The sequence below is a fragment of the Mixophyes fleayi genome, chromosome 1 (genome assembly GCF_038048845.1).
Source record: "Mixophyes fleayi isolate aMixFle1 chromosome 1, aMixFle1.hap1, whole genome shotgun sequence".
NCBI classification, from domain to species: Eukaryota; Metazoa; Chordata; class Amphibia; order Anura; family Limnodynastidae; genus Mixophyes; species Mixophyes fleayi.
In genome coordinates, this window is record NC_134402.1 from 242,416,551 (window position 1) to 242,438,741 (window position 22,191).

The 22,191-nt window shown below is 43.4% G+C and overlaps 1 protein-coding gene across 4 annotated transcripts in view; it reads right to left on the reverse strand.

Annotated features, from left to right (window-relative positions):
- TJP2 (tight junction protein 2) overlaps positions 1-22,191 on the reverse strand; it is a 114,493-nt gene that overhangs the window by 27,334 nt on the left and 64,968 nt on the right. For all 4 annotated transcript variants that reach the window (XM_075208657.1, XM_075208640.1, XM_075208649.1 and 1 more), the window contains 7 exons: positions 18,982-19,048; positions 11,846-11,996; positions 10,761-10,869; positions 3,065-3,275; positions 1,833-2,020; positions 1,230-1,325; positions 1,064-1,143 (listed from right to left, as the gene is read on the reverse strand). In XM_075208657.1, the coding sequence (XP_075064758.1) occupies positions 1,064-1,143; positions 1,230-1,325; positions 1,833-2,020; positions 3,065-3,275; positions 10,761-10,869; positions 11,846-11,996; positions 18,982-19,048 (902 nt within the window). The remainder of the gene's footprint in view (positions 1-1,063; positions 1,144-1,229; positions 1,326-1,832; positions 2,021-3,064; positions 3,276-10,760; positions 10,870-11,845; positions 11,997-18,981; positions 19,049-22,191) is intronic.

Here is a 22,191-nt window from a genome sequence, read left to right on the forward strand (position 1 = left end):
TGCCTTTGGTTACTTGGATGACATTAGCTTGGGCCACCCTGTACATTCATGTGCCCAATATAACGCATTGAAAGGGTTTTTGATGTATCTTCTTTGGTTAAAAGGTGCAGATATATTGTTGTGTTCCTTACCCACTATGTACCCCCCCTTTTACCCATTTTCTTATTGTCCTTCCCTCCTCCCCCCTTTTTTTATTTCTGTACCCCTTAAACTTTTGCAAAATTTAATAAAAACTTTTAAAGGAAAAAAAAAAAAAAAGTATTATGTGGCAGAGTAGTGGAGACCTCCAGGGGAGGTCTCCGCAGCGGATAATACCAGATGCCCCCTCCTATGTATGAGGGGGGATCCTGGTATAGCCCCCTTCTCCTCTCCTCCAAATCCAAGATGGCCACCGTCAATGCAGTATCCGATAACCGGCGCTCTATGCCTGCAGTGGCAGCACCGGTTATCGGGTAGGCTCCAGGAGTGACAGCGGTCCCTGAGACCGCTTGTCACTCCTAATTCAGGCACCAATTTCTTCAATCTCCTCCTGTCCCTGTCAGCGAGAGCCGCTGGCTCTCATCTGACAGCGTAGTGCCTGCGCTGCCCTGCTGTGAGTGTGTTCTCTATATTAGCACACACTCCAGCTCTGCCACCTGTAAAAAAAAGTTAAAAGAATAAAATAAAAGTTAAAAATTACCCACAGTACTAAAACACTGCCCAACTCCATGGGCACCTAAAAAAAAAAAACAACTGACAGGAAGAGGAAGAGGCAGGGGGATTGTAGAGGGGAGGGGTCTGTCGGCAGTACTAAAAGTTAACTAGTTAGGTGCCAACTCCCCAAGCTCCCTCCACAACCCATGGTAAGCAGTGTCCCCCTAGACTGGATGAAAGAGAAATTATAATTACTGTGACCTGTTATTCATCAATTCTATTTCACATAGAAAGCATACAGGCAACAAATTATGAGTAATGTCTATTTAAGATATGTAGAGCGGTAATGTCAGAATTCTTTATCCGAGCTTACATCTTCAAGCACAATAATGTTCGCACATATTACATTTGCTTGCCTATTGCTACTTACCTGTTCAATAATTTGCCTAACTGTATTTAGTCGCACTACTCCATTCGACTTGTCTGTACCAGCATCTCTAGGCTCAGTCTCTGGAAGAGTGAAATAGGATAATGTTTACATTCGTTCTAGACTTTGGTAAAAACAGATGTGCATATGTCAACAGAACACCACTTACTGGCTATTTGAAATAAATCTGGCATATCATTTGCCAGTTTCTCCATTGCTACATCTGAAATTGGACCAAACACCACAACCGGTCTTCTAAATCCAGCTGCAACAAGAACAACATGACATTAGGTGGCATTTATAGCTAAAAGGGACTGCAACCTCAAAACATTTCTTTGTTCAATCATGTACAGAACAGGGAAATGTATATGCTATAGTTTTAAATGATTTGTCTGTGCAAGCTATGAGGAAACTGTTGCCTTCTACGTCTTTGCCTGCATATATTTCAGTCAATATATTCCTTAACATATATATAGATTAGTTAGTGAGCCTCTTAACTGACCACTTTGTTTTCCCTCTCTAAATTAATAGCCAATGACAATAGTGGCTGTAAATAGACATTTGGGGGCATATTCAGTTAGCTTCCGGAATCGCGGGCAATCACATAAAGTGCAATTACGGTTCCACCACATTGCAGATTTACCTTATGGGGGAGAAGGAAAATCTGCGGTGTAGCGGTATCGGGAAGGAGGCGGCCGCTCATAGTCGCAATCCCGGAAGCTAATTGAATATGCCCCAGGAAGTATTATATACACACAAGCCGTTATCTTACCTTCCCGCAGCAGGACTCTCTCATAGGAAGGGAATTTGGTGCTGATCCACGACATTGATGTCAGGTCATCTCGGTTCTTTTTTGCATTCTTCTTTGCCCCTGCCCTTTGGGCTCGATTTTTCCAGAAGTCTGCCCTGTCCCCACCTGCCCCCCTCTGTGCATTCTGAACACTGGCCAACTGATCAGCTCTAAAACATAAACCCATAATTACACAAACACAAATAATGCAAGTAATATGCATCCCACAGAACAGCACAATAAAGAGCTTAGACAAGCTATGCTTTTTAATGATTGCAATACAATATGTGGCAATATGAATATAGATAGAATATCACATAATCAATGAGGGAGGGGAGTTCTTGAAAGTATTTATTCTTGAAATAGACAGCAACAAAGACACCAACAAAGGGACATCTAAAAATCATACAGTGGGCATCATATTACAAATGGTGCAAACAAATCATATGAAGAATAGGAAAAAATAAATGATCCTCATATGTTTTGATTATGGGCTTTTATGGTGCACAAAGAATATACAAGGTATATAATATATACAAGGATAATTAATTAGTGGAGATTTAGGGGCTAGCTTAGATCTTTAAGAATACTTAAAACAAGTTCCCCTGCTCTTAGAATTTGATAAACCCTGTATTTTGAGTTTCTGTTAATGCTGACAATGTGACAATTCATATATATTATACATCATAATGCAATACAAATGTTATGTGTTTTTTATTTGAACTTTCTGTTTATTAGACCTTTTAACAAAATATAAGCAGTTTAAGTAATTAGTAAGCATTATTTATTAATACAAAGACACTACTGTGAATTTACAGAATTAACACCGTAATCCCTGTATTTCAAACTTCTGTCTTAAAAACAATATTGAACTCTGCACAGAACTATTCTGGAAAGCAGAGGGTGTTCTTAGTATGGAAATTCCCCGCAAATCACTTCCATGGTCCCCCCCCCCCCCCACATCCCAAGCATATCCAAACAGTATTCACAGTTTGACAGTCTCACTAAATAAGTCCACAAAGGTCCAGCAGGCTTGATGCATTATCCTATTTATCTACTGGTTTGGAGAAGTGTCTCTAGCTATTCTCCAATGTAAATTTACAGAAAACAAACACTAACAAGCTAGGTTTATTTTTCAAGCCACAAACATGTTGTGAAATGCAACTAACTGTCTCAGCGAAACATGGTTCGGAAAAAAGTAAAATAAAGAGTACCTGCTTTTACTTGGAATAACACCTTTCTCCAGCTCATTTGCAATCCTAACAGCCAGCCAGCTCCCTAGCTTCCCATCATATAACGTGTCAACCACCCTGAAAATTTCGCCTCTTGTGAATCCCAGGAACTGTGGAGCTTCCTTTTCATATTCAAAATGAGTTCTTATGAAGAATGAGTCTCCTCGGCCACAGGCAAGAATGTTTTTGTATACTATAAAGAATGGAAAGAAGTGTGAGATAAGGCTTTTGTCCAAGGTCCAAAGAAATTATTTCTATAAACAGTAAAGAAATTCAACTTGTTCAGAACTTGCAGTTTTCTCAAACATTTTACCTTTGTGTCCCTCGCTGTTTCAAAAAAGAAAACACAAACACACACATACATTTTGAAGTTTTATTTTTAGACAGTTATGAAGAATGAAATAAGCAATAATTTCCAATACATTTTTTATTTGAAACATAAAATCCTATTCACAGCCGCAGTAGCATTAGAGCATACTAAGCAGACAATAAAGCTATATACATACCATCTACACATCTATGAAGATCATCATATTGAATTTATACAGGTGTTTGGCACAAAACAATTGTATTCGAAAATAAAAAACTTAAAATACTGCATATGTGCCACAAGAATAGGAAGAAGGTCATAGGGATTTAGGTTCAAACGACGGACAATAAGATGTAGTTAATTTCTGGATTGACGCATGAATATATTTTACAGGTGAAATTCAAATTTGCTAGCTCTATATAACATGTTTCAAATACATAACACAAACCCATAGCAAATCTTCTGTGTGTTGCTGTCTAGCTAAATGCAATACATAGAACACTGCAACTCAGGGATGGGTGTGGCTCCTATGTGTGCCAGTTTTACTACACACATTTTTTTCCAACCAAAGTTTTTCACTCGCAATATTTGTTTTCCTATATTTCAAGCAGTTGATGAAACCAAATTGACATGAAAAGTGGGAATAGGTTACTCTAAGTGTCATACACGCCAACTTTAGAATTTTCCCCTCCCTCTAAGAGATACCAAAGGGGAGCGGAATTGCAGGCGCAGAGGGGGTGGGGCCTGCTCTTCCGGGAGTCTTACACAGAATTCCCGAGTCTAGTGGACAAGTATGGTTAATGTTTAATCTAAAACCAAGTATTTGGTAAACTGTATGGCGTGAGAAAAAAGAGGATTTATGCACTTACTTTACAAATTTTGCTTTAGAACGTCCCCATGGTAAGCAGTGTCCCCCAGACTAGATGAAAGAGAAAAGAGGATTTATGTACTTACGTTAAATCCGTTTCTCTGATTCCGTCTGGGGTACACTGCTTACCATGGGTTGTGGAGGGGAGCTCGGGAGTTGGTACCTAGCTAGTTAACTTTAGCACTGCTGACAGACCCTCCCTCTACAATCTCCCTGCCTCTTCCTGTCAGTTAATTAAAAAGCCCCAAGGAGAAAGGTCAATCAACCAAGAGCATACAGAGGAAAAGCAGAAGGGAGGGATCGCAGTGTCCCCCAGACAGAATCAGAGAAACGGATTTAACGTAAGTACATAAATCCTCTTTTCTCTTTCATCCAGTCTGGGGGACACTGCTTACCATGGGGACGTTCTAAAGCAAAATTTGCATCCGCAGATGTGAATACATTAAATTGATAGAATTTGGTAAATGTGTGGACAGAAGACCAGGTGGCTGCCCTGCAAAGCTGGTCGGCAGAAACCCCATTTCTCGCTGCTCATGACGCCCCTACAGATCTGGTGGAATGGGCCGTAAGTCCCTCCAGCACATGACGGTTAACCCTTAAGTAAGCCTGCTTAATGGTTGCAGTAATCCATCTCGCAATGGACTGTTTTGAGGCTGGCCAGCCTCTTTTGTTAGAATCATAAAGAACAAACAGAGAATCAGTATGTCTAATCTGATAAGTTCTTTTGACATAAATACAGAGAGCCCCAACCACATCTAACTTTTCCATAGATTGTTGATCAGAATGGGAAGTAGATGAAAAGACCGGAACTACAATTTCCTGGTTCAAATGGAAAACCGACACTACTTTTGGAACAGATATGGTTCCCGACAAGACAGAGCTCCCAATTCCGACACCCTACATGCCGATGCAATTGCCAAAAGAAAGACGACCTTCCAGGTCAAACACCTAAAATCTGCCACAAGTAAAGGCTCAAAGGGAGGCCCTTTAAGCATATCCAGTACCAGGTTAAGATCCCATGGTGCTGTAGGCGGAACATAGGGAGGCTGAATAGGTAAGACTTCCTGAAGAAAAGTCTTGACGTCTGGCAAATCCGCTAACTTCAGGTGAAAGAAAACTGAAAGTGCTGATACCTGAACTCTTAAGGAACCTAAACGGAGCCCTGCTTCCAGCTGATCCTGAAGAAAAGCCAGTAAGCGAGGGAGGCGAAAAGAAGACGTGTGACAGGACTTATTTTCGCACCATCTGATATAGGATCGCCAAATACGATGATAGATGTGAGCCGAAACCGGCTTTCGAGCTCGCAGCATAGTGTTCACTACACTGGGGGAGAAACCCCTAGCCCTCCAGAGGCTGGTTTCAACAGCCATGCCGTTAAACTGAGCGGAGGTAAATTCTGGTGACGGAAGGGACCTTGCAGAAGAAGGTCGTCTCGTGAAGGAAGACGATATCCTTGTCCTTCCGCCATGGAGATTATGTCCGCGTACCGCACTCGACGCAGCCATGAGGGAGCTATTAGAATTACCGGCAGACCGCCTTGCCTCACTTGCCTGAGCACGCGAGGAAGCATGGGAATCGGAGGAAACAGGTATCCCAACCTGAATTCCCATGACATGGTCATCACGTCCACCGCTACCGCTAAGGGGTCTCTTGCCCTTGCGCAAAAACTGAACTTTTTTGTTGTGTCTTGAGGCCATGAGATCTATATCCGGAAGACCCCACCTCTGAACTAGAGAATGAAATACTTCTGGATGGAGTGGAGTGACCACTCCCCCGACATCATTGGATTTCGACTTAGGTAATCGGCCTTCCAATTCTTTATTCCCGGAATGAACACTGCCAAGATTGCTGGAACATACTGTTCTGCCCAAGCAAAAATCTGAGCTGCAATTCGCATTACAGCTGCACTCCTGGTTCCTCCCTGCCTGTTGACATATGCAACAGCCGTGGCATTGTCGGACTGAACTCTGACTGGGTGGCCCTGAAGGAGGGTCTGGGCCCCCTGAAGAGCTAAAAGAATTGCCTTCAACTCCAACGTGTTGATTGATAAGGCTGATTCCTGAACAGACCAAAGTCCCTGGAGCCGAAGGTGCAGGATTACCGCCCCTCAACCGCTCAGGCTGGCGTCTGTTGTGGCTATGATCCATGACCATGGAGCGAAAGACCTGCCCACCAACAAGTGATCCTGATTCAGCCACCACTGGAGTGATTCTCTCGCCCCCGGAGACAGCGAGATCCTCTGGAGATCCAAACGTAGGTGGGATCCTGACCATTTTGTTAACAGATCCCACTGGAAGCATCGAGAATGAGCCCGAGCGAAGAGGATCGTTACGAAGGAGGCCACCATCTTCCCAAGCAGCCACATGCACAAATGAATTGAGGGATTGGGAGAGGACAAGACCTGAGATGTTATAGTTCAGATTGAACTGATCTTCTCCGTAGGCAGGAGCACCTTCTGCTGACTGGTATCCATGATGAGTCCTAAGAAGACCATGCGTTGGCACGGAACCACCTGGGATTTCTTTAAGTTTATCAGCCAACCATGGCTCCCGAGAACCGCTATGGTGAGTGATAAGTGCTGACGTAAGCAAATCTCTGAGGAGGATTTGATGAGTAGATAGTCTAAATAAGGAACGACCTGAACTCCCTTTAGGTGAAGACACGCTGCCATCACCGACATGATCTTCGTGAAGACCCTTGAAGCTGTGGAGAGGCCGAAGGGAAGAGCCCGAAACTGATAGTGGGAGTTCTCCACTGTGAACCTCAGGAGAGACTGATAATTTCTCCAAATGGGAACGTGGAGGTATGCGTCCATTATGGCTATGGACGCCATAAACGGATCCTTCTCTAGGCCGTTTATCAACGACCTCAGGGACTCCATACGAAATTTGTCCACTCGTAAGTGCACATTGAGGCTCTTTAGGTTTAAAATGGGTCGAAAGGACCCGTCCGGCTTCTTGACCAGAAAAAGATTTGAATAAAATCCCTTCCTTTTCTGGTTGTCTGGGACCCTGCAAATGACTCTTTGTGAAAGGAGAGGCGACACAGGCCTGCATTGCTTGTCTTCTTTGTGGATCTCGGGATAGCGGGGTTACAAAGAAGCGCTGTGGTATTGGCCCCAGCAGATCTATCATGTACCCTCTTGATATAATGCCCCGAATCCAAGGGTCTTGGGATGACGCTGCCCACTGTTCCTGAAAAAGAAACAGACGTCCCCCCACCGGCGCCATCTCTTGGAGAATAGAGTGGCAGTCAGGACGCAGGCTTCTCCTGAGTCTTGGAGGCCTGGCGCCTAGCTGCAAACGAGGACCTGCCGCTGACAGACGAGCCTCGAGAATTCGGTTGTCTACCTTTAAACGACTGTCCCCTGGGCAAGGAGGTTCCCCGAAAGGACTGACGAAAGGAGCTAAACCGTGGGGCCCGGCCTCTACCGGAGAGGACCGGCAAAGAGGTGCTTTTGCCCCCCGTTGCCTGGGGAATCATATTATCTAATTCCGGGCCGAACAGACCTGCGGCTGTAAAAGGAATGGATTTCTTTGATTCTGAATCCCCTTCCCAGGATTTCAGCCATAACGTTCTTCTAGCTGAAACGGACGTAGCCTGAATAGAGGACACATATGCTGTGCTCTGAGCCGCCTCATAAATATACCCTGATGCCTCTTTTAAATGTAAAGCTAATGTGATCAATTCTGAATCCTGTAAGGACTCTGCCAGTTGCTGTGCCCATGCTTCCATGCCTTTAGCAACCCAAGCTGAAGCAAAAGTGGGTCTAAAGGAAGAACCCGCTGCTACAAATATAGATTTTAATTGAGATCGAATAACCTTCCCTTTGGCCTTCTTAAAGAGACTTCTGTCTCTAGGACTAGGATCCTCCATTTCTGGGAGGTCCAACGCCTGCCTCACCGCTAAAACCAAATCATCAATAAACTAATATTTAGTGTTTTCTTCCTGTTCCATGGATTGAACCTGGTCAGAATTCAAATTTGATTATCTTTCCTCTTCTGAAAATCCCTCCGAATCTGAAAGGACCAGCGGATCTAAGCCGCTTTCTTTTAGCTGGGGGCAGGTTTGGGGATTCAAGTAACTGGTTAAGTCTGTCCAAACCCTTTATAAATGCTGAGGACCATGCCGGTTCTGTGGATACAGGTGGCTGGTCCGTAAGGAAAGAGGAAGGTCCTGCTATAGCTGTTTCAGTAGGAACTGTGGCAGCAGGGAGCCCCACAGGTGTAATAGCATTACTAGTCACAGAGGCTGCCACGCTAGATAACAATTGAATAGATTGGGAGATCATCTGTGCTAAAGAGAAAACCGACTGTATCAGGGAAGCCACCCAGGCCGGTTCCTCCGTCAGTGGGGCTGGAAGGAGCTGGGTTTGCGCAGAGGGGACCTCTCCTTCGCAGACTGAGCAGAGCGCCAATGGGTCTTTCTGCCCACATGGTAATTTAACTTTACATCTGGAACATGTAAAATATTTAGGCATAGAGCCTTTTCCCTTTTCTGACATTTTAAAAGGAAAAGCACACCAAACACACTTAGATAATTTTGAGAGATCTGTAATAAAAGTTGTACTTGTATGTGTGTAACAGATAAAAAGATATATGTGCAAGTAAGAAAATACAATAATCCTTACTAGCCTCCCTCTTGTAACCACAAAATACAGTTTGTAAATGGTTAAAGAAAGGTTTTGGTACTTAGCCAAAAGTGCCACTCAGGGGAGAAGTCCAACAGCAGTGTCCTGGTGCCTGCTCCCTCCAAGATAAGTTCCTTCCCGGGTTTCTTTTTGGCGCCAGAAGTCCGGACTGTACCACTTGTGCTGCAGACCAGGGGAGCTCTGTGATAGTTCCCCCTCTGCAGCTTTCTGTCTCTCCTCTTTTTTTTTTTTTTTTTTAAAAGGAACTTATCCTTATTTCTGGCAGAGTTATGGAAGCCCCTTGAAGAGGTCTCCTGCAGCGTTGAATACCCCGATGCCCCCTGCTATTTTCCTGAGGGGGGATCTTGGTATGGCCCCGACTCTTTTCCTTCTGTGCACCTCCGCGGACCGATGACGTCATCATGGCCGCCGGCGAAGTAATGCAATAAGCGGCGCTCTATGCCTATATGGCAGCGCCGGTTATCGTTGGAGCCTCCAAGAGTGACCGCTTTTCACTCTGTACTGTGACCGCAAATGCTCTGCCATTGAGAGCAGTCTACTCCCTCTGACAGAGTCCGGTCACCGCTGCCCAGTTTCTGTGAGTGTGTTCTCTATATATAGAACACACTCCCAGCTCTGCCCTAATCTATATATGTCTAAAAATAAAAGAAAAATTAAAGTTATTAAAAATAAATTAAAATAAATCACTAGCTGTTCTAAACAAACCCAACTCCTTTGGGCACCTAGAAAAAACTGACAGGAAGAGGAAGAGGCAGGGGGATTGTAGAGGGGAGGGGTCTGTCAGCAGTGCTAAAGTTAACTAGCCAGGTGCCAACTCCCGAGCTCCCCTCCACAACCCATGGTAAGCAGTGTCCCCCAGACTGGATGAAAGAGAAAAAACAGTCACATTTGGGAGCCCTAGGTATGCATCACAGGTCCAGTCTGGCTAATACAGAATTTTGGCATGTAACGCATTTGGAACTAAATGCATAGTATTAGATTAAATGCTTTGTTAAAATGCTCCCTCTTTAAGTACACCGGGCACATGCAAACAGTGTCAGCAATTTTAAAAAGCAGAAACAATATTCAAATATAGTCCATCAAGTTAACAGAACTAGTGAATTGAAAGGCTGCATTTTAATAAATATTGGTTCAGACCTGAAAATAACTGCCATTACTGTATATACAACAGGAGCACTTTCATTATGTTGTGTTGTAATGCACCTTCTTCTAGGCCAAGTCCAATTTTAGGGTCTTACACAGAAACATAGAACTTGATGGCAGATAAGATCCGCCTGGCCCATCTAGTTCTCCCATTTTGCAACCTATGGTAACCTCAAACCCTATTTGATCCTTTATTCTTTATAAGGGTATCCTTATGTCTATCCCAAGCATGTTTATATTGCTCTACTGTATTAGCCTCTACCACCTCTGATGGAAGGCTATTCCAATTATTCACTACCCTTTCTGTGAAGTAATTGTTCCTCAAATTTTCTTGGAACCCACTTCAATCCAGTTTCAGAACATGTCCACGTGTTATAGTACTTCTCTTCCTTTGTAGAACGTTTCCCTCCTTGTTTTGTTTGTTATGTTTAAAGTTAAATGTGCAAAATAGACATTATTTTGCTATCAATACCCAGATCCTATATGAGTGTGTACACGCTAATAAAGTGTTTATAGCCCTTACCCTCAGGCAGCCCCCTACAACCACCCCCCCAACCCGGCTGAGCCACAAAACTCAACATCAGGTTTTAACAGAGTAGTGCAAATTGAATTTTTGCATTACTACATTACATGCCCCAACACATACAGTGGTCAAAGGTTTCTCAATTTATTATCCACAGTCTTACATAAAGCAATAATAACTTACCATCATATTTGCTCTGGACTAAAATGGTTACTTCGTCTCCTTTTGGGATTTCCAACAAATAAAGAACAGCATCTTCTCGAACAATACATCTGAAGTCCTGACTATTTACCTAAGGACATAGGATTAAGCAGAAACATCAGAAATTGACAAATGATCATGTTTCCAGTTTTTCTATCATATAAAAGGACTATACTAAACTACTCTATATTTTATATTTTCTCTTTGTATTTGTCTAAAGCAAAGATTAAATGGTAAATTTATACAAATATTTAGGTTATTCACCAGTGTCTTCTTGTATTATTAATGGTTTTAAATTTCCATAATCCATTATCCTTTCCAAAAAAAATCTATTTTCAGTTTTAGAGAGATGTGATAATGCTCTCAGAATAAAATAACTGGATGGCCTGACCTTGGGTTAAGGAATGTATGACAATATTGTGGGTGGGATATGATGTCATTAGGGACGTGGTCAGGCCACTGTTCTAATCACAAATAAGCAAAGAACATTTTTGAGGTTACAGTACTTATAATAGTGTATGTTTTTTGCTCTAAAATTAAAAGACCAGCCGCATGAATTACCATATGTTTTTAATTTTGAAAGCACATTCTTTCCCCTGCACACCTATATTCTCTGTTCATTTCCCTGCCACTCTTGAATGGCAGCTCTCAAGCTATTTAACCTGCACAAATCAGGCAGACGGAGTTCTACCACTACTGTGTGTTAAGGGGTTTATATATACCTTAGGGACAACAATTTTTGCAAAATCTTCCCAGTGTATGAATGTTAAATTATTGATCTATTACCACTGAAGTACAGGTGGAGATCTGCCCTACGTGGCCAAGCTCCACCACTTTCTGCAGCAAAACCCAACGAGAAAGCAGAGATTATCACTCCTAATGATCACAGTGTTGTAACAATAAGACACCCAGGGATCAAATCACATAGTTTCCTTGTTAAATGAGAAAACCAGCCTGGTTCCAGCACCTGAGGAGAATCTGAACTGTTGACATGTTAGCTGTATGTGCATCAGAATCCTCTTTTTGATCACCAAACATCATTGGGCAAGTTTGCTTTCAGAGTATACCTTAAGCAGTTGGTCACCCTCTTGCAGGCCTTCTTGTTCAGCAGCGCTTCCTTCCTGTACGCCAGCTATAAATATGCCCACATCATTGCCACCAGCAAGACGCATGCCAACGCTGTCACCTTTTCGGAATGTAATCATTTTTGTATTGGATCTTAGAGAAAGAGAAAAACCAAATAAAACTTTTATAAACAATATAAACAAGTGCATTGATGCATAGGTCTTCATCAATAGTGAACTAATCAAATCTGACTGCGCTTAATTTCACGTTATCCATAATATAATGCCACAGAAGAGTTAAGTGGGGAACAGTTTCAGAGTTATAATGGTCATCTACTTATGAAAAAAGAGGATTTATGTACTCACATTAAATCCGTTTCTCTGATTCCGTCTGGGGGACACTGCTTACCATGGGTTGTGGAGGGGGGCTTGGTGAGTTGGCACCTAACTAGTTAACTTTAGTACTGCCGACAGACCCCTCCCCTCTAGAATCCCCCTGCCCCCTCTTGTTCAGTTAATTAAAAAGCCCAAGGAGTAAAGGCCAGTCAAACATGAGCACACAGAAGAAAAGCAGAAGGGAGGGATCGCAGTGTCCCCCAGACAGAATCAGAGAAACGGATTTAACATAAGTACATAAATCCTCTTTTCTCTTTCATCCAGTCTGGGGGACACTGCTTACCATGGGGACGTTCTAAAGCAGCCCCCTAAGGGTGGGACTACTCTGAAAATCCCGCTCGTAAAGCACTACGAGCGAAATTTGCATCAGTGGATGCAAATACATTAAACTGGTAAAATTTTGTAAATGTATGGACAGAAGACCAGGTGGCTGCCCTGCAAAGCTGGTCTGCAGAAGCCCCATTTCTTGCTGCCCACGACGCCCCTACCGATCTGGTGGAATGGGCGGTTAGTCTCTCCGGCACAGGACGGTTAGCCCTTATGTAAGCCTGTTTAATGGTTGCCGTAATCCATCTTGCAATGGACTGTTTAGAGGCTGGCCAGCCTCTCTTATTGGCATCATAAAGAACAAATAGAGAATCGGTACGTCTAATCAGAGAAGTTCTTTTGACATAAATGCGTAGAGCCCTAACCACATCTAACTTTTCCATAGATTGCGGATCCGAATGGGAAGTAGATGAAAAGACCAGAACTACAATTTCCTGGTTCAGGTGAAAGGCCGAAACTACCTTAGGAACGAAGGAAGGAAGGGTTCTCAACACAGCTCTGTCGTCGTGGAAAACCAAATATGGTTCCCGGCAAGACAGTGCTCCTAATTCCGATACCCTACACGCAGATGCAATAGCCAAAAGAAAAAGGACTTTCCAGGTCAACCACTTCAAATCTGCGCCAATTAAAGGCTCAAAGGGAGGTCCTTTTAGCATATCCAGCACCAGGTTAAGATCCCATGTGCTGTGGTGCTGTAGGCGGAACATAAGGAGGTTGAATATGCAGGACTCCCTGGAGGAAGGTCCTGATATCTGGTAAATCCGCTAGTTTCAGATGAAAAAACACTGAAAGAGCAGATACCTGAACTTTAAGGGAACCTAATCGAAGCCCTGCCTCCAGGCCATTCTGAAGGAAAGCCAACAAGCGAGGGAGACGAAAGGAAGACGAGGGACATGTCCTGTCTTCGCACCATCGGATGTAAGCTCTCCAAATCCGATGATATATGCGAGCTGAAACCGGCTTTCTGGCTCGCATTAAAGTGTCTACTACTCTGGGAGAAAAACCTCTAGCCCTCCAGAGGCTGGCTTCAACAGCCATGCCGTTAAACTGAGCTGAGGTAAATTCTGGTGACGGAAGGGACCCTGCAGGAGCAGGTCGTCTCGAGATGGAAGAGGAATTCCCTGTCCTTCTGCCATAGAGATTATTTCCGCGTACCAGAATCGGCACGGCCATGAGGGAGATATCAGAATTACTGGCAGACCCCCCTGTCTTACTCGTCTGAGTACGCGAGGAAGCATGGGAATCAGAGGAAATAGGTATCCCAACCTGAATTCCCATGACATCGTCATGACGTCCACTGCCACCGCTAAGGGGTCTCTTGCCCTTGCGCAGAACCCGTGAACCTTTCTGTTGTGTCTGGAGGCCATGAGATCTATGTCCGGAAGACCCCACCTCTGAACCAGAGACTGGAAAACTTCCGGATGGAGTGACCACTCCCCCGGCATCATCTGGTTTCGACTTAAGTAGTCGGCCTCCCAATTTCTTATTCCTGGAATGAAAACTGCGGAGATTGCAGGGACATATTGTTCTGCCCAAACCAAAATTTGAGCGGCAATCTTCATTGCAGCTACACTCTTGGTTCCTCCCTGTCTGTTGATATATGCCACGGCTGTAGCATTGTCGGACTGGACTCTGACCGGTTGGTTCTGGAGGAGGGACTGGGCCCCCCGGAGGGCTAAAAGAATAGCCTTCAATTCCAGCACATTGATAGATAGGGCTGCTTCCTGAACCGACCAAAGTCCCTGGAGTCGGAGGTGCAGGATTACCGCCCCCCAACCTTTTAGGCTGGCGTCCGTCGTGGATATGATCTATGAGCATGGAGCAAAGGACCTGCCCACCTTCAAGTGATCCAGGACTAGCCACCACTGGAGTGATTCTATCGTCCTTGGGGATAGAGATATTTTCTGGAGATCCAAGCGTAGGTGGGATCCCGACCATTTTTTTTTAGCAGATCCCACTGAAAACATCGGGAATGAGCTCGACCGAATGGAAGGGTCTCGAAGGAGGCCACCATCTTTCCCAGCAGCCGCATGCACAAGTGCATTGAGGTGCTGGGAGAAGTCAAGACCTGAGTTGTTACATTCTGAATAAAACTGATCTTCTCAACGGGCAGGAATACCTTTTGCTGACTGGTGTCCATAATAAGCCCTAGGAAAACCATGCGTTGACACGGGATCATCTGAGATTTCCTTAGGTTTACTAGCCATCCATGGCCCTCGAGAACTGCCAAGGAGAGGGATAAGTGATGCCTTAAGCCAATCTCCGAGGAAGATTTGATGAGCAGGTCGTCCAAATAAGGAACTACCTGAACTCCCTGTAGGTGAAGACATGCTGCCATAACCGGCATGATCTTCGTAAAAACTCTCGGCGCTGTGGAGAGGCCCAATGGGAGGGCCCGGAACTGATAGTGGGAGGATCCCACTGTGAATCTCAGGAGAGATTGGTGGTGGATCCAAATGGGAACGTGGAGGTAAGCGTCCTTTATATCTATGGACGCCAAAAACTGATTCTTTTCTAGGCCGTTTATCACTGACCTCAGGGATTCCATCCGAAACTTGTCCACCCTTAAGTGCACATTGAGGCCCTTTAAGTTTAAGATGGGCCGAAAGGAGCCGTCCGGCTTCTTGACCAGAAACAGGTTTGAATAGAAGCCCTGTCCTTTCTGGTAGTTTGGGACCTTGCTGATAACTTTTTGAGAAAGAAGAGAGGCGACACAATCCTTTATTGCCTGGCGTCTTGATGGATCTCGGGGTAACGGAGTTAAGAAGAAACGATGTGGAGCCGTGCCCAGTAGGTCTATCCTGTACCCCTCTGATATAATGCCCCGAATCCAAGGATCTTGAGAGGACGCTGTCCATTGTTCTTGAAACAAAGACAGACGTCCCCCCACTGGCGCCCCCTTCAAAGGAACAGGGTGGTCGTCAGGACGCAGGCTTCTCCTGGGTCTTGGAGGTATGATGCCTACCTGCAAACGAGGATCTCCTCCTGGCAGAGGAGCCTCGAGAATTGGGATGCCTGCCTCGAAAGGACTGACCCCTAGGTAAGGAAGTCCCCCGAAAGGGCTGGCGAAAGGAGCTGACCCGAGGGTTACGGCTCCTACTATGGAATACCGGCAAGGAAGTGCTTTTGCTCCCCGTTGCCTGAGAGATCAGGGTATCCAATTCCGGGCCGAACAAACCTGCTGCAGAAAAAAGAATGGTTTCCACTGACTTTTTTGATTCCGCATCTCCTTCCCAGGATTTCAGCCATAACGTCCTTCGCAGAAATAGATGCAGCCTGAAAAGAAGATGAAACAGCTGCAGTGTTCTGGGCCGCCTCATAAAGGTACCCCGATGCCTCCTTTAAATGCAAAGCCAGGGGAAGTAAGTCAGAGTCCTGTAAGGCCTCTGCTAACTGGTCTGCCCATGTTTCCATGGCTCTAGCCACCCAAGCTGAAGCAAAAGTGGGTCTAAAGGAAGAACCCGCAGCTGCAAATATAGATTTCAGCTGAGACTCTACCCTACGATCATTGACATCATGCAGAGATGCTGAACCTGGGGTTGGGAGCAAGGTGTGTGTTTGGCCAATCGGGCAATAGGGATATCAACTTTTGGAATAGTCTCCCAGCGGGCCACATCTTCCTACTGTAACGGATACAGGGAGGAGAATCTTTTAGGTACAGAGAACCTTTTATCAGGCTGTTTCCAGGCTCCTTCAGCAATATCCTTAAGCTCTACAGAAGGTGGAAAACGGCTAGCCTTTCTTTTGGCCTTCTTAAAAAGACTTCTGTCTCTAGGAATAGGATCCTCCGGTTCTCGGAGGTCCAAAGCTTGTCTTACTGCTAAAACCAAATCATTAATAAATTGGCTTTTAGAACTTTCTTCCTGACTCAAAGGTTGAACCTGGTCAGGATCAGAATTAATTTCCCTTTCTTCCTCTGAAACCTCCTCAGAGTCTGAAAGGACCATAAGGGGATTATCAGACTTAGGACGCTTTCTTTTAGAAGGCGGGATGTTAGGGGATTCAAGTAACTGGTTCAGCTTATCCAAACCCTTTTTAAATGCTGTGGACCATGGCGGTTTTGTGGGAACAGAGGCCTGGTCCATCTGTAAGGAGGAAGGCCCTGGCATAGAGGCTCCAATAGAACCTGTGGCAGTAGGGAGGCCCAGCTGTGTACTAGGATTATTAGCCACCGAGGTAACAACACTAGACCACAACTTATTGGATTGGCAAACCATCTGAGCTAAAGAGGAAACCGACTGCGATAGGGAGGCCACCCAGGCCGGTTCCTCAGTCGGTGGGGCTGACGTTTGCTGGGTTTGCGCAGATGGGACCTCTGCTTCGCAGGCAGAGCATAGCGCCAACGGGTCCTTCTGGCCATTAGGTAATTTAACATGACATTTAGAACATGTAAAATATTTAGCAATAGGGCCCTTTCCCTTATCTGACATTTCTTAATAAAGGAAGGCACACCAAACACACAGACTAAAATTGTAAAATTTAGCTGAGTTGAGAGAGAGAGAGAGAGAGAGAGAGAGAGAGAGAGAGAGAGACATATAATGAGTGGAGAGAGAGAGGAGTAAACTACAAGTAATCAACTTATCTAGATATAAAAGTTGTACTTGTAAAATGTTTAAACACAATAAAATACATAAGCAAGTAGGAGAACTATAAAATAACCCCTACTAGCCCACTTGTACACAGCAGTACAGAATATGTGTTTAAATAAATCAATACTTAGCCCATAGGCCAAACAGGGGAGAAGTCCAGCAGCAGTATCCTGGTGTCTGCTCCCACAGCTCTGATCTCTCTTCCCGGGCTTCTCCTTGGCGCCAGAAGACTGGGACAGACCATCTCTCTCTGGAAGGAGGGGGGGGGGGCTCTATGTCTTAGCTCTCCCCCTTCAGTAATGCGGTCCATGCAGCTCCCAATCAGTAAAAAAAAAACGGGGTTAATGTGGCAGAGTAATGGAGACCTCCAGGGGAGGTCTCCGCAGCGGATGGTACCAGATGCCCCCTCCTATGCATGAGGGGGGATCCTAGTATAGCCCCCTTCTTCCTCTCCTCCTAAATAGCGCTTGTCTGGATCCAAGATGGCCGCCGCTATTACAGATATCCGATAACCGGCGCTCTATGCCTGCAGTGGCAGTGCCGGTTATCGGGGAGGCTTCAGGAGTGACAGCTTGTCACTCCTAATTCAGGCACTCGTTCTATCTATCCCTGTCAGTGAGAGCCGCTGGCTCTCATCTGATCAGGGAAGTGCCTGCTGCTGTTCTGCTGTGTGTGTTCTCTATAGCAGAACACACACCAGCGCTGCCACCTAAAAAAAAAAAAAGTTTTTCAAAAGAAAATAAATGAAATAAAAGAAAATTACTAACAGTACAATAAAACACAGCCCAACTCACGGGCACCTAAAAAAAACTGAACAAGAGGGGGCAGGGGGATTGTAGAGGGGAGGGGTCTGTCGGCAGTACTAAAGTTAACTAGTTAGGTGCCAACTCCCCAAGCTCCCCTCCACAACCCATGGTAAGCAGTGTCCCCCAGACTGGATGAAAGAGAAATAAAATCGGTCAGGCACTTTCAAGTAATCATTTAAAAAATCCAAGTGGATCGGGCCAGAGCCTGCTACAACAAATGAGAAACCATCAAGAGGAGGAGGGATAATATCATGGATCACTTGTAAACATTTTTGGCTTTTTACAGGTTTGCACTGAAGGGTAGAAATAGGAGGCATTACTTTAATCATAATGCTAATTAATTCTATGTTGTTTTACTAGTTAAAACAGTAAGAGTGACAAATATGTTTTGGCAAATAATTATGTATTCCAAATCAACATATTGGACATTGTTGAAATGAAAAAACAAAAACAAAACAGATTAGGTATTAAAATCAAGGGAGGATATTGGCGTTTAGAACTGATCTACTACTCGTAAACCGGAAAATAGTCTAGATAAATTTTGCTCCGATTATTTTTGTAATACAATTAGATATTTCACATGTAATATCTAAGTATGACAACATGGCATCTCATTATCACACCATTTGATCCTATTGCCCTCTATAGGCAGGTTTTTATTTTTATATTTTAGGAGAGTGACAGCTTGACTATGTAATCTCTAGGTTATGGACTTGGTTGAGCTCTGTATTTTGTTACAAGTACAGTAACTTATTTTGTGGCATTTCAATTGCCCACTAATCTTAACATTGTACGTCAACGTAAGTTTTTATATCAACTTGTTTGTTGCTTTTAAGTATGCAATATGTACAAACAGCCCTGAGTAGCTCCCCGATTTTTATTTCTTATATCATGCAGCTTTGCATTATTACTTAAAATGTTGACCTAAAGTAATAGTAAAGACCTGAAACCATGAAACAATGATTAAGTTACACTACTTCTCATCAAACAACACGTTTCTTTATGCACACTCTACACATACCCATAGATCTCCACATCTTCTGAACTTGGTTCCAGAAATATCTTTGGAATTAGTGAAGGTTTTTCTACTGTAAGGGGGAAAAAATAAAAGTATATTTATGTTGCCACAGACTACAAATACTTTAGAGAACTAAAATGGAGAAAAAGAGAGAGAAAGACAGATAAATGCATAAGGAGGAGATGAAAGGCAAGTAAATATTTGGTTCACAATAAAATACTAATATTCAGGGTGTATAAATTGATGGATGTGTCTGAGAAGCTAGATTTTGTTTCAACTCTCAAGTAGATTTATTCAAAACAATACAAGATTCCCTTAAACTTTCTATAAAAGCTTTGACAACATATGCTACTAAAGCTATGCTCTTCCCTCACGTGCTTCCATTAGATAAGGCTTTGCATTAAAAAAAAAAAAAAAAAAAAGAATACTAGCCAAGCATGGGCTGTTCAGTAATCTATTTGGTGAATGTGCAAACAACGGTGGCCAAAATGGGAGAGACCTGTTACTAGGGCTGTGCAATTGTAAAGACTTCACACAGGCTAATAACAGTTACCTTATATCTGCATTTTATAACATACCCAATACAATTTTTAAATCTTTTCCAGGGACACTTTGCTGATGGGCATGTAAGAGCATGTTGTGTCATCTATGTGGAAATGAATGCCCTGCAATCACCATCATGACAGGGTTTCAGAATTTTAGGAAAATGTAATTGTTTGCACTTTAATTACTACTCTTTAATAAATATTAATTTATAAAAGCCTAAAGAATATAAGAATTGTTAGCATGACATCAAATATACAGAATAACAGGAATTGTAATGTCCATTTGTTAAATGACAAAAAAACAAAACAAATCAAAAAACATTTCTAGGGATAAAAAAATATTTTTAGGAATAATCATCATCACCACCATTTATTTATATTGCGCCACTGATTCCGCAGCGCTGTACAGCACTAAAACATAGTACAGCGCCTGGAAATTAGAGGGAGTTGGTGTCAATGCTCATTATAATCTTATATATGTCAACTGGATTACTCTCGTACTTTTTGGTACCCACACACTGTAATTTCAGACTAACCACCCGAAACCGCTATCGAGGTCACATCGACCTCAAACCCAATGGAGTACTACATCTATTCCAAATCTTCAATAGGAAGAAACTACATGCATATTGTCTAGTCTGTGCATTGGTTTTCTGATTTAATGTGTTACAGATTACAACCCTGTGTATATGCAGCCTGTTACGGTAAACCCTAGTGAATTACACTAAAAACAGAGTCACAGATTTTTATGGCAGAATGGGAAACCGCAGTCCACCCACCTTTTTATAGTCCCCCTACTGATATCTAGTCTCTTAATTACTCATTATAGTAAAGCATCTCCTGTAGAAGCAAGTGTTCAAGCAGGGTCAATGCACCTTAAAATAGTACAGCAGCTTTAGCAGGAATAATATCTCATATGCACATAACCTGCTCACCCTCTGTGCCTACCATCATCCCACAAAGAGAAAACTTGTCCTACAAAAGCAGAGGTGGTAATTCTGAAAGCACAGGGCCTGAAAGCTGACAGTAAACTTAATCCTTAGATATTCTATACAACTATCCTGAAAGGTTACAGTAGTATTATTGTTAACCTAAAAGTGCAGGGACTAGGACCAATTGTTAAGAACTTGTGAGCTATTACAGCTAATATGACCACTGAATAAGTATCAAAAAAAAAAAAAAAAAAAAGCAAAAAAGGCGACTCACATCATCAGAAGACCTCCATGGGTTTATTCAATGCTGCCAAGTTGGCCAACAAAATTGTTGGAGGGAAGTTTAAGATCCTCTAAAAAGCACTCTCACAGAGGACGACTGAAAATTAGAGCTTTTTGCAGACAACCATGACAGCCTTCAGTATTAAGAGCTTCTTTCTAGACTATGGGGCATATTCAATTGTTCCCGTTTCCCGCGGCGTAAAAAGTATTACCATTATTACGGTAATACTAAGCCGGATTTCAGCTCGCAGCTACGTGAGCCGTGAGTTGAAATCCAGTGTGAAAGGTACCGTAGTAACAGTATTTACGCATGCCGCGTTACTTTGGCCAGTAACGCCGATAATTGAATATGCCCCTATGTGCCCTGATTTGCCACAATGGTCTTAAACCCAAGGAAACTAGTCTTTAAATTTACACAGAGGGCCAGAAATGAAATGAGCCTATCATAGACAGACCGACCCAACAGGATCTCCACTGTTAATCTGTTTGTAGAGTATTCTGCAACTAGAATGCTTATGTAGTCATTAAGGGTTATGATCTGGTATATTCTTAATATTACACAATATACCAACAAAAACATTCAAACTGATAATTGTGTAATATGACTTCTACACTAATTGATCACTTTAAAAATGTATTAGTATACGGACATGCTCAATACAAGATCTATAGTGATGATCTACAGGCTCTGATCCTATCTCTGAACAGGACAGAGATGGGTGTATATGAGTGGGTGCACTGAAACATCTTCGCTCCTTGAATAATGTGACTTCTTTAAAAAAAAAAAAATGGATCAGAAGATTTAAGATCAACAACAATTTTCCTAGATAGATTAACAAAGGCGGGTAGTAGGGGAGGAATAACATTCTGGTACCGCTATTCCCAGTCCCTGGTCCCAGCCTCCAAGACTCCGATTCAGGCACGTTGGGAAGCAGATATTGGTATGACTCTCTCCCTCCAGCAGTGGGAAAAGATCTACATTTCCTCACACCGCATGTCTAGATGCATCAATCACACCGAAATGTATGTTAAGCTCCTCAATCGGCTCTACCTCACCCCGGATCGCCTTCATAAGATATGGCCAAGTCAGTCTAAATTCTGCTGGCGTCAATGTAGTCAGATAGCAGATGTTTATCATGTCTTTTGGACATGCCCGGTGATCCAAACGTTCTGGGGCGAGATATCCGCTTTGATTTCGGAGGTCCTGCGAGTTTCTGTCACTCTTGACCCGAAGGTAGCCCTCCTACATATATATCAGCCTGTGGTTCCTAGCTATAAGCGCTATGTATTAGGACACATACTAATAGCCGCTAGAGCAGCAATTGCTCAGAACTGGAAGTCCCCTGCTCCCCCCAGCATCACCAAGGTCGTGTCTAAGATCCAGTATAGTTTTGAAATGGAAACAACGAATGTGCTCTATACGTCATCCGCCTCCAATCCAATTTTCAAATGGT